The sequence below is a fragment of the Wyeomyia smithii genome, chromosome 3, assembly GCF_029784165.1.
Source record: "Wyeomyia smithii strain HCP4-BCI-WySm-NY-G18 chromosome 3, ASM2978416v1, whole genome shotgun sequence".
NCBI classification, from domain to species: domain Eukaryota; kingdom Metazoa; phylum Arthropoda; class Insecta; order Diptera; family Culicidae; genus Wyeomyia; species Wyeomyia smithii.
In genome coordinates this window covers 187,998,664-188,015,755 of record NC_073696.1, presented here as the reverse complement: position 1 = coordinate 188,015,755, position 17,092 = coordinate 187,998,664, and the positions used below count along the sequence as shown (strand labels likewise).

Here is a 17,092-nt window from a genome sequence, read left to right as displayed (position 1 = left end):
CACGGTTTTGCGGGCGATCACGTTGCCGCTTAGCGTTGTTATTTTCTGCTCAATTCATTGCTGCCCCGCCAGTGTTGGTGAGCTTCGGCCAGGCTAACCGTTCTCACGCACATACCTTCAGATGCCACTATAAGGGTGCACGAAAAACTTTTCGTTGCTCGATTACAGATGGTTTATAACACTAACAACCTGACTCATCACTCTTAAGGGTGTCTCATATACCTTAACGCGTTAAGCCACTGTTACATTTTCGAAACGATCACTAAATAATGCGTCAACGGGATTAGTTTGTCCTTTATATTTTAGTAAATTGTTTGAAATTTGGTGATCGAGCCCAACGGAGAGACACCCTAACCGAGTAGAGAACGATTGCTATGTAACGACCGCCGAAGGGCTGCGGGCAAATGTTTTCGCTTTACGTCGCTGTTCGAGGGGAAAAGCATGTCATGTTTCGAACTGCAGATCAAGTCCGACCCACCTGTGCGCGCTCGCCTGCCGCCACCAGTACCACCACCACCATCAGGCGCATTTGAGGTGCCAACAATGCCAATCGAACGAGAAGGGACAAAGGGAATGAACAAAAGGCAGCAGCAGGAACTCTTCAGAACTTTTCTCCTGTTTGATTCCGGTGTCTGCTGATGACGATGATTACCGGTAGGGTGGGAAAGCTAACCGTGCGCTCGTTCATCCGTCACGACAGTTTGTCTGCCATGTGTTTTCTTCCCCGCGTTACTGAACTAAACTTTGTTCTCGGTTCACATGACCAGTAAAAAATCAATATCGAACTTATTTTTATATTATTGAATTACCTAATTCGAATCGGATGAATACTGTTCAGAGCTATTAAATGCGGATTTGGTTAAAACAATTATCACTGGAAGCAGTTTCAGGCATATTGTTACTCATCAATGTGTCTTTAATGAGTTGCTTTGCGTTTATGTTCTATAGATTATAATAACATTTAGCATGGATAACTTCTAGAGCATTTTATGCTTTTAAAACGAAAGTCAAACAAATGATTCATGAAGTCTTCAAAAGCTGTTATTCAATCTATGAAATCTATGAAATCTAAAAAATGCTCACCGTATGGGACAAATAGAGGACGAGGTCCCCGTGGTTCTGTGGTTAGCGTTGTCGGTCGGCTAGCTCTCCCACATGGTTGTGATGTTGGAGACGATTCCCGATCAGGGCAAGGAGCTTTTCGAGCTGGACATTTTCTCGACTCAGCACTGGGGCACAGCATATCATTGTACTTATGTTACAACATGCAAAATGTGCCAAAAATAATATCGACAACGAATTGTTTCAACTAACATAGTTGATCGAGACCGCTATTAGTCCTCCAGGCTAGCGTGCGATATTGTTATTTTTTACGGGACAAATAGAACTCTTAACAGTTTGTGTACTAGTGAGCAAAGCTTAAAAAAACGTATTGCCATCATGCTTCCACTTGCTCCATTAACAATAACGTATAAGGTAACCCTCTAGTGCCCAAGTTAATTTTCAGACGGACTTCGAAAAAATCATTATGAATCTCTATAAACATTTTTAAGTATTGATTGAAGCTCTTTAAAGGTGTAATTGAAGACCGTCCAAAAGCGGCACTGGGCACTAAAGGGTTAAACTAATCGAAAAAAAAGCCAAAATATGCTATAAATTTGTAAGACAAACTGGAGACGTTTAGTTTTCGGCAAAAATGTGTATTAAATACAATAAACTAAATTTTGAGTAGTTTTGCATAAAAGACTTTATAACTCTGTACATATTGAAGATAGGAATATTTTTTTACATATTCCAAAACTTTACCCCATAAATCATTCCTCTATCTCTTACCACAAAAAAGTTTCTTTTTATCTCTATCATATGAAGCTTCTAATAGCTTTTGACGTTTTGGGTGAAGCTCTCATGACGAACCGATAAACAGAATACGGTGGCCGATTCCCGCATCAGGAAGCTGTACTGTGAGTGGTTGGTACAGCAGAGATGCATCGTAATGGATTACGAAATGTGCATTAGAGTAAACACCAATCAGATCTCTGGTCTAGTGTTTTTTTCATTAGCAAGTCCCGCCTGGACATTACCGAGAAGTTCCAACAAACGAAGATCGACAAACTCGCTGAGAAGCACGATCTGTGGATGCGCAAATTCAGTAAGCCGTTCATAACAACCGGCACCATGATTAACTGCCAAATATTCAAAGAAGAATGTTGCCAGAAGCGTCTACTGCCCTTCCTCCGGTCTCACGAAGGTGACATTCTGTTTAGGCCAGATTTGGTATTGTATCATTACGTTAAACCAATGGTGGAGCAATGTTGTTTTTGTGCAGCAGGAAGTCAAACTCGCCAGAATCCTCATTTAATATAAAAATTCTGAGCGATAATGAGAGGCAAGCTCCGAAAAACAAAGAAGGTCTTCAAAAACGACCAGTACTTAAAGGGAGAGTGGATGAAAATGTGTATGAAAGATGGCGCAAGTGTTGCACAGAATTTGATGAGAAGCTTCAACTCCAAGGTGCGGGCATTTATTCAAGAGAAGGAAGTTGAATAAACCAACTTTGCAAATACATAGCTAATCCTTCTTCAGTGCTGCTTTCCTGGTGAAACATCCCTCAGGATTTCACCTGCGTCACAATGTTACGCCAAACAACTTGGTCCATGGCTGCTTTTCTACAGTTTCTCGGGCACTTCCAAGATCTTGCTTCACACTGTCGTTGATTGTTTTAGCTCGTTGTGTGCCTGTATCAGCCAAATTCGATTACTTGTATCAGCCAGATTCGAGACTAATTCCACTTTTGCAGGATTGTTGTTTCGTGCCCGTAGAGGACTACCGGCCTCAAGAGAGTATTGTGCCAGACCTCAAGTTATTGTGTAATCCGTAGTAGGCACCACGAACAGCTACGTTACACCTGCAGATTTTTCTGCTGCAGACAGCGTTGCCATTGTGCCAGATAAATCTGGCAGATTTTTGACAGATTTTTGCCAGACTTTTTATTTTCGTTTTGCCAGATTTTATTCAAAACTTAGTGGCAACGCTGGCTGCAGAAGCTGTCCGACATTACCAGTGATCCGAGGTACACAAATCAATCATCCACCTCGAACTCATCTTCGTCGATTACTAACGTATGCGATAAAAAAATGGACTTTTTCGAATGGCGGTAAAAAAATAACTAAGACAGATAATTGATTTCGATAAATTTCCCTTGAAAGGTAATTATGTTAGCTTACTCGGCTCGCGGCACAAAGCTTGCGCGAAATGCGTTCAGATTCTTGTAGAACCCACGTGTTTTCGGAGAACGATACTGCTACTCCATTTTCACACACTCCAACTCTTCCAGGCGGCTTCTTCATCAATTTATTTATTTCTTTATTTAGCAACAGGCCTCAAACAGCCCCAATGATAAAACTTAAAGTTAAACAAACACTAAACATTTTTGAAATAATTTAAAAATAGTTGTCTCAACCTAATCCTAGGAACATTTAAGTCGAAAATATGCGACACACGATTAAACAGTCTTTGAAGCCCTGTTATGGCGGCATTTGCGGCAACGTTCGTTCTGCTATGGGTTAATCGGAAAAATTAACTGCCTCTTAAACTACGCAGCCTTGCATGGATGTTGATGCGCCCTAGTAGAGATGGAGCATCACAACGTCCTGTCAAGAGATCGGATACGACTACAGCCCGAGCTGTATTCCTTCGAGCATGTAGTGGGAGAAGACGGATGAGTTGACCTCGGTTTTCGTAGCTTGATAGTCCTAATGGATCATGCCAAGGTAACTGTCGAAAGGCGTAACGAAGAAACCTGCGCTGAACATTTTCGATTCTCTCAGCTGCATTAAAGTACACTGGGTTCCACACTACTGAGCAATACACCAGGACTGAGCGAACAAGCGAGCAGTATAAGCTTTTTAGGCAGTAAATGTCTGTGAAGTTTCTGGTCATTCGGAAGATGAAGCCTAAGTTCTTCGAAACTTTGGCAATTGTGAAGTTGATATGCTGCTTAAACGTTAGCTTAGAGTCAAGTATTATTCCAAGGTCCTTCACGTGTTCAACGCGATGAACTATCACGCCATCAACTTTGTATTCGAACTTAATTGTATCCTTTCTACGGCAAAAGGAAGTCACCGTACATTTCATTGGATTTAATCCCATCCGATTCCGTTCACACCAATTGGTAAAAACATCGATTTGCTGCTGGAGATTCAGTGTATCATCGTCAACTTCAATTCTGCGGAAAATCTTTAGGTCATCAGCAAATGCTAGTTTCGGTCCATCGAGTGCATGATTGACGTCATTAAAATAGAGCAGAAAGATTAGCGGTCCCAGGTAACTGCCCTGAGGTATTCCTGGAGTAGCCGTAAACGAAGCAGAATAACTTTTAGAGATATTCACGCTGAGCTGACGATGTGTTAAAAAAGACTCAAACCACCTCTAAAGCGAATCACCGAAACCCATTTTTTCAATTTAGCTATGGTGATTTTATGGTTGATCCTGTCAAAAGCCGCAGACAAATCAGTATATATCACGTCTGTTTGACAGTTCTTCTCAAATCCTTCGTAGACGAACGAGGTTAGCGAAAGCAGATTTGTAGCGGTTGATTTGGCATAAACCCGTGTTGCTCATCGGAGATAAAGGGTTTGCAGTGGAAAAAACTGAATTCATTACCACCAGTTCAAACAGCTTTAATACCGCGCACAATGCCGAAATTCCTCTATAGTTGTCAACGTTGTTTTTATCTCCTTTTTTAAAAACCGGGAAGACAAAAGCAGACTTCCAATGAATTGGATAGGTTCCGGTATGCAGTGATAAACGAAACAGGTGTTCCAGTGGCTGTAGTAAACCTTCAATACACCGCTTCAACACGATAGCAGGAATTGCATCAGGCCCAGAAGAAAGCGACGACTTTAACTTAGAGGCAGCTGTAAGAATAATATCGTTATCAATACGGATATCCGTCAACATCGCGTTTGAATCAGGTACAAATCTTGTTGCCGCGGCCACCTGATCTAAAGAGAGTGTTTCCTCTACGAAAGTACGGCTGAATTTTCCGAGAAAAGTCTACAAAGGCCATTTGAATCAGTTTCAACTTCACCGTTATAAAACATTGTCGAAGGTGAACCAGGGTCTTTTCTTTGCTCGTTGACAAAAGACCAGAAGGCTTTTGGATTCGTTTTCAATTTCCGCTGCATGCGATGTTGATGGGCATTGAAACAGCGCATGCTCAGTTTTTTATAATCCAGGTTCAGTCGAACAAGGTAGTCTCGTAAGGCAAGAGAGCGATGTTTTGAAAATCGACGCAATGCGGCACGTTTTACTCTCTGAAGTCGACGGAGTTCTGCGGTCTGCCATGGAGTCGTAGTGGATGCAATGATAACTTTTTTGGGTACATGACGGTCAATAATGTACCCAAGCACATGGGTGAGGGTCAGTGTAGCCGCATTAACATCGTTATTGTCTAGGATGTCGTCCCAGTCGAGACTGTATAAAACACCAAGCATGCTAGCAAAATCAGCTCTTCTGAAGTTGTAGACAACATCAGAAACGGTGTTCATATTAACAGTCGTAGGATTACCGTTTAATACCAAGTGAAGCGGAGGGTGATGAGGAACAGAATTTACCAACGGTACAGGAGCTGAGGTAGCTCGTATTTTTGTGCCAATACTCACAAAACACAGATCAAGCATCCGACCATTCTCGTTCAAAACTTCGTTGATTTGTCGTAATTTTGCTGAGTTGTAGCAATCGAGTATGTTCATTGCGCCTGTGTGAAAAGTAGATACCGCAGGATCAGGATACCTAAAACCGCTGTTTGAAGAACACCATTTCAATCCTGGTAGGTTGAAATCACCCACAACAAGGGTTTCATCGGAGTGATCGGCATCGGCGGCTACGTAGGCGACAGATCGATTATGTGCATTGATCACGGCGGTATCGCGAGTTCGATCGGGCGGGAAGTACACCACACAGTTGTGAAGATTTCGGTCAGTGAGTTTTACAGTCGCCCAAATTTGTTCTACGTTGCTCCACGATTGGTTTTGACGTTTTAAAACTGTAAACCCACGACGTACAGCCAACAAAACTCCACCACCAGTTGCTTTACGACTGTTAAGTGGGCCGCGATCGCATCGAAGGACCTCGTAATCGGGGCCGAATAATTGATGGGACGTGGTCCTGTCGTTGAGCCAAGTCTCGGTCAATGCGATGATGTCGTATGCGCAGCCAGAAAAAGCAAATTTATACGAATTCACACGTGAATTCATGCCGCCGACATTTTGATATTACATGTAGAGATCTTGCTGAACCAGTCGAGTCGTCGGAGTGGTGATAGAGCTGGAAACGTTACGGCTCGAAAGCGAAATGCTGGAACGTATCGAATTGTCAGGTACCGGTAGTTCAGTCAAACAATTATACTCGCCTGAGGTAGCAGGCTGGAAAACTCCTTCTCCAAGCACAGGACCAGGACGACTGATGAACGCAGGCAGCATTTGCGCGACTGTGTCGGAGGGATACGGGGCTTCCATAGTGCTAAGACAGGTGCGTCCTGGGGTCCGTGTCCGAAGTAGCTGCATGGCATCTTGTAGACCGGAGAGCGAAATACTGGATCGTGGCGAGTTGTCAGATGTTGAAAATTCAACGTTCGATCCTGGGGCGTTCGAATCAGCGTGTAACAACCTAAAAAAAGAGGCAGCATCAGGCCGAACAACGTCGTGATTAGAAATATACTTGCCGTGAGAGGCAGTTTGGAGAGCCCTGTCCCCGATAATAGACTCAGGGCCGGGAAAAAATGGGTCTACGCTGTCTTCGTTTCTGTTTATATCGCATCACGTTTTGACGGGTGTTTTGCTGCAGCATCAATGCCCGCATTGCATTCATCTCATCTAGAATCATCTGATACTCTTCGACGGACGAACAGTTACGACGAATCCAACAGCACCTTATGCTGCGTTGTTAATGGCTGCTTTCACGGCACTTTAGCAGTCCTTCAGAGCGGTTTCGGTAAGCTCTCCCTTATCCGACAACGGTGCCTCGTACTTTGCTTGTACTCAGTAACGACGGTAGCGGATGTTGTTGACCACCAGAAGTCTTTGGCGCATTTTGAATATCAGGAGATAGTGAGATAGTTAATATCCGAGAAGTACCTCCCATCAATCAAAACTTGATTGGTCTGTGATTCGGTCTACTGTGGTGATCTACTGGTGTAACGATATGGAAGGGCATGCTGGAATAAGGCGTCCTTATCGTCATTGTTACTTCCTAGGTGAGGTCTGTACACGTTAATGATAGTAACGTTAAAGAAACGGCCTCTGATCCTCATTTTGCACATTCTGTATTCGATTGGTCACCACCAAATCATTCGCTTCTGTATTCTGCCCATCGCTTAGAAAGCTGAGTCCAGCTCGTTTGTGTGGCCGTGGCTCTGGTAGTTGGTGTAACCATCTATATGCGTCAATACTCCATTCCTGCATACCTTTTGGAGCGCTACAATTGTAGAATCTTCCCATTAAACTTGAGAGACTTGCAGTTAAATTATCCGAGTTTCCAATCATTTCCGTTGCCTGAATCTTTACCGATTGTTTCGGTCCATATTTACATAATTCGCTTCCTATACGGTAGATTTTTACGGTTGGTTTGCAAGGCCTGCACCAACAGTTCCACCCTGACACCAGAAGAATGATCAACCGCCCTTAACATGAAGAACAGACGCTGTTTTGAGCCGCACCATCTTGGTGAACTGACGCTCGGGTTGGCAAAGCATCCCCTACCATTGAAATATGGTTAACGCGGTAACTAATATGTTTTAATTTATTTTTTGAGAGTTTCAAAAATATTCGTTTAATTTTTTTGTTGATTATTTTTGTTTATAGCATTTGAAATACAGTCTATATATTTCAAATATTCCAAGACTAGCTTAAACACAAAGAGATATGAGTGTACTAGGACCTTAATAGTGAAGACCAAAACGTCTCAAAAAGTAAAGCATGTTGGATATGTTCATTACTCTCATATTTCATAACTGTTTTCGTGCACTTTGATTTTCGCGTAATACTGAAAATCAAGGTGTATCTGTTTATCTGGAAGCTATGGGACTGCAATTTTTAATATTAACTTATGCTAGTATTTCATATAGTGCGAATGAAAGATCTTATGGGATAAAAAGATAATTTAAATCAAAATAAATTAAATGATGAAATAAATTGATATTAGGCACACATATGAGTTTTTTTATGTACTTTTGATGAGCGTTCGATTCATTATTTTACGAGTCAGATTAATTCCTAATCTCAAAGATTAATAAAATTTCCGGGTAGTTCCAAATGTTGAACTTTTGTAAAATATGAGGATATGTGAACAATTCAAACACATGTCATCCAGCCTAAAACCTGTAAATATTACACATTCCTAACAGTCTTCGAATATATTCTGGACATAACAACAATATTTTCATAAAATCAGCACAATATCGATATTATTGAAAATTACGATCTGGATTTCAAGAAGATTTTCAGAGAAATGCGGAATGGGTAAAAATGACTAAAAAATTTCGTCGTTTAGAAATTTTTGCGGAGGTCCACAACTATGTTGAAACTAATAACAATTATTAATTTTCAGGAATGGTGGAAACATTCTGGTTCAAAGAATTAAAAATATCTTTCTCGAGTAAAAAAATAAACCAACTTTTGATGGTCTGTTTTTTACTTAAAGATGTACAATATGAGAACCGAATAGAATATCTAACCCTACATCGATCATTTATCTCTTGGTTGTTTTAGAGTCCATTAAGGGCTGCGAATTTAAACCTATAAATAAACATAATATGCTTACCCGTTGTGCCTTTGTTTAATTGCGCGTTTGTGTCCTGTAAAAAAAAATATTTTGTAATATTAGTAAACATACATGGGAAATTTGAAACGAAAAGTGAATAGTAATCGACTAACAGCATCATTTATGGTGCTTTATCAAAAAATAAACGAGCGACAGCTAAAGCAGTAATCGAGCGTTGTAAATTTTACTAATTGTAACATGTGAGCCTAAGACACTTCTCTACCGAGCAGCGCTTGACTTTGGCTTATAGCAGCTTATAACGCAACAAGACAAAACCACCAGGCGAGGAAAGTGAAACGGCGGTAATTCAATGCCAAATACTCACAAATGTCATACCATTTTCTAGCAAGAGAAGTTGCCGTTTTATCCAGCCACGCATTCTGCCACTGCGAACCGCCTCTCTGAAAGCTTGAAGCGCAAAATACAAGCGATGCCGGTGATGTAACAAAATGATCATGAGGCAGCAAGAATAATACCGGCAGTGAACAAAACAGAAAAGAATGAGGCAAAGGAAGTAACTTCATTCAGGTGGTTTCTCGTTTTTTTTTTGTTCTACCTTTTAATCGTTCTATATAAATGCCTTCCCACCTGCCGCTTCAGCCTACCAACCTGTCGTACCGTCGTGATGCCTAGCGGTATCCGCAACGTGTGCTGATCAACCGACCGTCCAAACAGAACCTACGTAGGTGTAGGTGACAGAGGTGTAAGTTGGTACCTACTCGGCATGCAGGCACTGGAAGCATGATGACTGAACTGAACAACAACTGCGCAACTTGTCTGCTGCTGCTATTAGGAGGGTCACTAGCAGAGGTTGCGGTTAGGTTTTATTCTCTCGCAAATTACAACAGATGCCCATTGCTTCCGTTTGTGATGGAATAATCAGAACCGAGTTTAGAACAGAACTGTTGTACCAGGGAAGAGCTTAGTTCATAACTCATTGAGATAATGACTACTAACCTACAAAATTGTTCATTGATTTTAAGCACCTTTCAGTTTACTGTTTTTTACTTGTCAACAACATTTGGAATGCATTCAATTTCTTCCATCTTTTTTATAGGATACTGACTGAAATTCAATGCACTGAATGTTATTAGAAACCGATTATGTTATCGAACAACTTGACTGCTTTTCTGTTTAAGCTTAACTGAGTGAAATAAACAAAAAATACAATATGTTTTTCTTCTGTTTCACAGTCTCGCAGTTCACGATTTTGTTTTATTCTAGGGTATCGAACGTCTTCGTCAGTGGTTTTCTTCGACCCCCTTTTGCATAAGATTGCTGCAGAAAAACTGCCGAAGAAAACCACTGACGAAGACGTTCGATACCCTATCTTATATTCTTATCAATCAATATCAAATATTTACACTATCCCAACATTCAAAACGATAAGGTCAGTTATTGTATGAAGTACCGAATTTAAACCTAATATATGACGGAAACACTGCGAAATAAAAATACCACAGCGTCCAATTTAATTCAGATTTGGCGTATTTTGATTTTCACAACAACAGAACAAAGTGTCTTCACTTGAGAGTGTGATTTGTTTTTTGACATGTGTTAGTATGGGTCGATCAAAGCAACTCACGTTTAAAGAAAAGTTTGAAATCAAAGCTTTTTAAGATGTAAGTCTATAAAAGAAATCGGCAAAAATCTTCGAGCAAATACGGCTGCTGAAAGCTACCTGTATTATAGAGTAAGGGATCAGTTTTAGGCAGCTTATGTAGGCTCCTGTGTATTGAGTTTGAAAGTGGATGACCCCACGGAAGTTGCACACAGAACCACGTAATTTCGGATTTATTTAGCATCTTCATTGTACAAAAACTCAGTAGCTTCCGCTTTTTATAGATCGATAACGGCACCGGCTACCTTCTTACGTTAGGTTAGGGAAGGGAAGACGGAAGCGATACAATCATTGTTGCAAGAGACCGAGATTACCTCTGCATTTCTAACGATCATAAAAGAGAGGAAGGTTATTTTTTCACCGTTATAACTGACATTTATATATATATAGGTTTTACCGCTCTTTTTTACCCAACCTTGTTAGTTACCCTACCAAGTATCGGTAATAATAACTTCCTGGGTATTCGTTCAACTATTTTCGACATTTTGACATAGATTTGTGTCTCTCAGGAAGTTCCGCTATATTGTAGTGAAAAATGGATATCTAAAACACGGAACAAGGAAAAATTCGGTCCAATGCTTGTAAGTCGCTTGGCTTTCCGCTGATTTCCTCTGTTCTTGCAGCCATCGATTAGAAAATTTTCTACGCATCCGCCAAAATGCAGGAAATCGTAATTTGATTATGCGAACTATGGTACAACTGAAAATTGTCAAGCCTTGTTAAAACAAATATTTTGACTTCTGATTGGTCGCGTAATGCATGCTTTTTCTAACACAGTTGCCAGAATACTTTACGTAGTTAAACAGGAATGCACTCTTTGGGCTATATGAGAGCCTGCTTCTGCTCAAACGAATCATTCTACTATTAGATGGTGCGACCGCCAGACAGAAGACGTCGTACACAAATCACGCAACGCTAAAAATCTAGATTTCAGACCCACTCGCCCCCTATGTGACGCTAATTAAAGTTCGGTATGACTCCCCCCCTCAAATTACGTAACGCTGAACAACCTGACCCCCTTTAAAATTTCCAATTTCGAGCCAACACCGTTTTTACGTAACTACCCCCCCCCCCTCATATGTAACTCCTCCCCCTCCCCATTCATGCGTTACGTAATTTGTGTACGACGCCTAACTCAGCAGCAGCTGCAGCTTCGAAACAGCTTTACACTATGTTGTAAGAGTGCTTTACTCACATTGTAGTGGTAGCATAGAGATGCGATCAGCTTCATATTCTATTTCAAATGGAACTTCTCATTCTCCTTCTTAAGACATGCGGAGATCGAATGGGGTTCCAGGTTTGTATGGTACCGCGTAAAAAAAAAAGTCTAAATTGAGTTGAAAAAATGACGTAGAATACTGTCCCAACACGTTTACACTTTGACTGAATTATAATATTGCATTATAATTTTTCAGTATTTAGTATATATTCAGTATATGATTACTTATGTCCTAAAATGGAAAACGAGATTGAAATGATTTAATGTAAACGATTGAAATTTTCTCAAAAGGTTTTGCGCTAGAATTAAAAGTGAAATGTTATTTCAATCTAAATGCATTTCGAATGTCAGAACTTATTTGCGTCGCATAGTGTTTATTCCATTCCATTTCAGCGATGCGGTATTTTTTTGCGCAAATATAAATTCAGTACCCCTTTAATTCCTCGTTTGCTCAAAACTTTAATATTTTTAAAAGTAATAAACTCTCCATTTGAAGTGATGGAACGCTTTAATAAAGACACCTTACAGCAAGCAATTCTAACTCCATCCTCATGTTCATCGGTACGAATACATTTTTGTTATCCTCCAGCCGCAGAGTTGCAATATGCAACACGCAACAACATAACAAATTATTGCGTAAATGAGAATGCGCTGCATCTTCTGCTATTTGCTTCCATCTGACAGAAAAAGAATTCAAAAGGTTGACGCACCGGTAAAACAGGCCATCTGGAGCAGAAAACTAATGTTTTTCTATCGTCGTTACACAGGGGCGGATTAACGCGTAGGCGAAGCAGGCGGTCGCCTGCTCGTCAATCATCGAGGGGCGGCAAACAGACGGCTAATGCGTGTGTTTATTTTTTAAGCGACGAGGAAATTTTTTCTCTCTCTAGCAGGATTTCCATTCACGTGCGACGCGACCATCCACATTTCCATGTACTAACGTTGTACTAACACTCCACATGCCACAGTCTTCTTGAAAAATTTCAGCTCAGTCGGACTTCGAAAAGTGGTGCCTCGAAGCGGTCAAAGTTTCACTTTTCCGGCCGATAAAAAATGCACAGGTAGTTCGTAAAATGTTCGATATTGAAAAAAATCGTCTTAGAAATGCATGAAACGTCGAGATCTGTCTTAATCTCTTAAACTAATTATCCTAAACTTTTTTTGTAAAAATCAATTTTTGTAAAAATCAATCCGTTCCATGCAGCAACCAATCTTGTTGTTAGCGATGGTGCCATGTCATGTTTTGATGCAGTAGACTTTTTCAGTGTCGTGCAATAAATTTTCAACTTCTTTTCTGCTTCAACTCATCGTTCAAAAAACACATTACTTCTCATACGGTAGAGCCTCTGAGTGGAACGCGTTGAGAAAGTCGAATTGATGCTGCCACTCCCTTGAGGTTTGATATAGGAGAAATTTATTATGCCCTATATGAAGCAATCGAGGATCTGAAGCAAGATGCGTTTGCAAGAAATACTGCAAAAAGCCTAGCAAAAAAAAATTAAAAAAATCGAATTCTTATGCAGTTTAGTAGCTTGGCATTCAATTTTGTTCAAAATCAATTTAGTGAGTAAGTACCTTCAAAAAATAAATAGCAGTCTCGAAAACACTATAGACTTGATAGGCAGCGTTTAAAACTTTTTGAAAAATATGAGAAATGAAGGTTTGAATGGCGTCATTACTGATGCTAAAGAACGTGCCGACATTTTAGAAGTAAATCCGGAGTTTCACACAGAAACACGAATTCGGCCGAGAATGATAAAGAAACAGTTTGCATACGAACAGTCAGATGAACCAATTACATCGAAAAAACTCTCTTTCAAAGTGAATTTCTTCTATTCTGTATTGGATGTAGCTATTGCATCGTTCGATGATCGATTCCAGTTAATGAAAAATCACAGTGACAATTTCAGCTTCTTGTATGATATTGACAGTTTAATGGGTTGTAGTACAGATCAGTTAGAAAAAAGTTGTCTACATTTACAGAAAATCCTCACACACAAGAAAGAGTGTGACATCGATGGACATGAAATGCACCAAGAACTTGTTATTTTATGACCTATGTTGCCAGCTGAGACGACTCCAATGAATGCGTGAACCTACTTCACAAAAAATCAACTGATTGATACTTTTTCAAATGTTTTTGTATCTTCGAGAATTTTACTCACTTTACCCATTAGTGTAACAAGTGGTGTTCTTTGAGCTCCTGGAAAAGACATACAATGAAAGCGCAGGAGACACATCCACAGTTCGATGAGAACTACAGCGCGAGAAGTGTTGGGTACAACTGCGGCAGCTGCGTCCAATGAGTGGTTTGATGCTGGGTGCCAGCGAGTGACGGAGGAGAAGAACCGCGCCAGGGGTCACATGTTGGCCACGGCTGTGACTCGTCAGAGCGTGGGTAGATATCGAGATGCTAGAGCCGCTGAAAAGAGACTCCATCGCCGGAAGAAACGACAGCATTGGGAGCGTCTTCTTGCGGAGGCGGAAGGTTGCTTCTCCAGGCACGATGCGAGGAGCTTCTACAAGAAGGTCAACGGAATTAGAAATCGAAACGTGTCAGCTCCTGTCATGTGCAACGATAGGGAGGGTAACCTGATAACCGATTAAAAAGAGGTGGCCAGGCGTTGGAAGAAACACTTCAGTGTGCTGTTGAACGGTGAGGAAAACAGTGGAGTCGAAAGGAGCAGGATGACTATTGAGGATGATGGTCAAGCTGTGGATCCACCATCCATGGACGAGGTGAAGAAAACAGTGAAAGAGCTGAGAAACTGCAAGGCAGCTGGGAAGGCCGGCATTCCCGCCGAACTCTTCAAAGTCGGGAGCGAACAGCTGTATCGTGCCATCCATCGGATCATGCTAAGAGTGTGGTCTGATGAAGAATTGCCCTCGGACTGGTTGGAGGGTCTCATATGCCCGATCTACAAAAAAGGTCATCGCCTGGACTGTAGCAATTATCGGGGCATAACTCTTCTCAATACCGTGTACAAAATTCTCTCCCGCATCCTGTTCCACAGACTGAGGCCGTTGCAGGAGACCTTTGTTGCCGAGTACCAATGCGGTTTTCGAGGGGGACGCTCCACGACGGACCAAATGTTTACCTTGCGACAAATCCTCGATAAATTTCGAGAATTCAACTTACAGACGCACCATCTGTTAATAGACTTCAGGGCAGCGTGCGATTCAGTTAAGAGAAATGAGTTATGGCGGATCATGCTCGAACATGGCTTCCCAACAAAGCTGATTAGGTTCATACGTGCCACCCTTGAAGGTTCTACATCAAGCGTCAGGATAGCCGGTGAGATATCGGACCCTTTCGTGACGTTAGATGATTTGAAGCAGGGTGATGGGCTGTCGAACTTATTGTTCAACATCGCATTGGAAGGTGCTATACGGAGAGCTGGTGTGCAGAGAAGCGGCACCATCATTACGAAATCGCACATGCTTCTAGGTGGTCCCCGTGGTTCTGTGGTTAGCGATGTCGGTCGGCTATCTTTCCCACACGGTTGTGATATTGGGTTCGATTCCCGATCAGGTCGAGGAACTTTTCGAGCGAAAAAGTTTCTCGACTCAGCACTGGGGCACGGTGTGTCGTTGTACTTATCCTACAACATGCAAAATGTGCCAAAAAACAATATCGATAACGAATTCTCTCAACTAATCTAGTTGACCGAGACCGCATTAGTCCCAGGCTAGCGTGCGATATTGTTGTTTGTTCTAGGTTTTGCGGATGATATCGACATTATTGGTATTAATCGTAGAGCAGTGGAAGAGGCCTTCGGACCTGTTCGGGAGTAGTAACGCCACCCATAACTTCAACCCTGATGACAAATTTAGAGATATCACAAACTCTCATCCGAAACCGTACGCGAGAACGAAGCAGCCGATTATCATCCCAGCCAGGCCACAGGAGAGTCATCGCAACACGATCATCATCATCAACTGCTAGACGCCCGTGGGAGTGATAACGCTCGCTGATAGGAGAGGATGGGACTTGATAAGAGATCATTCCGATACTCTTAACTCCAAAATCGACGATCGGAAAACATCGCCGGAGAAGCATTTAGCTGCTGTTGTACTTATAAATCTGATCGAATAAAAATCTGAGGAGAGTCGCATTCCACCTTGCCAGCAGAACGGATTGCTGAAAAATTATTAAATTAGTGTATTAATCTAAACTTAAGAATAAAATTAAAATAAGCATGCAGTAGTTTCCTTAAAATAAAGGGTTCTTAAATCTAATTAAAAGGCATGCATTTTCCTAGAAGCTAACTTAAAATAATAAAGGTGTAGTGATATAATAACGCGCGTTTGGTGGTTTTATTGGACATTCTCCGAGTGGGACTTTGGATCTCGCTCAAACTGGATTTTCCGCGTCTTCCACCGAAGCCATTCCTACGAGTGTTGGGTTGGAGACCCTCAACGCTATCGAAGAATTAACGGAAGGTAACGGATCTGTACCCAACATTTTGGTCCTTCGAACCGGATGGTGGGACCATCCGCGTGCTTCGGAAACTCGGTTGCAGTTGGCAGTTGGCATTGGGCTGACTTTGGACGCTTGGATTGGCGCTACTTTCCGCCATCGCGATTCTACACCTTTATTAAAATTCACCATCGCGCTTCGCAACAATTGGAAGCTGGACTTTGCCATCTTTGGACTTAGCGTGGCTTGAGATTTGATCGCCATCGCGCTTTTACTATTGTCATACTGGTTTGACAAACGGATTGGTTGCTGGAATCTCGCATGCTGGGACATTAGAGCAACGCCTATTGGAGTTTTTTTTTTGAGACCGTTCAATTTATTTGGCTTACTGGACCGCTGGACAGGCGCAACGATTTTTTTCATAGGTAAATTAAGAAAGTTCAGTGTATGTCCAGTCGAAGCGATCTTGCTAAATACTAACGCTATACAATACTTCTGTCTTGAAACTGGCGACTTGTTTCCTACTGTTTCGGAGGCGGTTTAATGCTGATTCGGTGTACGCGACTTGGATTTTGACGCCATTCTCATCCCCACGCTGCGCTGGAGCACCTTTTTCCATTGGTGCTGACAGAGGCAAGCGAATAGGTAATTTGCTTTGCTACGACATTCTGGCCTGAAGAGGTAGTGCGGTTAGCTGTTTTCCTGGGTGAGTGAAAATTTTAGTATACTACCGAAGCTAGGATTACAGAAATGCACAATTTTGATTGGAAATATTTCCTCTTCAATGTGGCCACAAAACCTCTGAGCCCTCAAGCCTGTTAGGCTGAACATAATTATGATTGCGAAAGTTGGACTTCGCCGGGATGATAGCTCAGCTGCTGGTTTCTCTGGGTGAGTTGCCACAGTATATGCCCGGCCGAAGCCAAGGTTTTTGGATATTACACCACTCTTTTCTCTTCGATTCCTTTGTCGACCGAGTCATTGCTGCATTTGGATAATTTGCCGTGACGTC

The 17,092-nt window shown here is 41.7% G+C and overlaps 2 protein-coding genes across 2 annotated transcripts in view; both read right to left on the bottom strand.

Moving 5' to 3' along the window:
- LOC129726848 (protein couch potato) overlaps positions 1-17,092 on the bottom strand; it is a 460,447-nt gene that overhangs the window by 405,894 nt on the left and 37,461 nt on the right. Inside the window, exon 2 of the mRNA XM_055684000.1 lies at positions 8,821-8,854. The gene's annotated coding sequence lies outside the window, so the exon portion shown is untranslated. The remainder of the gene's footprint in view (positions 1-8,820; positions 8,855-17,092) is intronic.
- Positions 5,022-6,257, bottom strand: LOC129728926 (uncharacterized). The gene has a single exon (XM_055687402.1). The coding sequence runs from the start codon at positions 6,255-6,257 to the stop codon at positions 5,022-5,024; it is 1,236 nt and encodes a 411-aa protein (XP_055543377.1).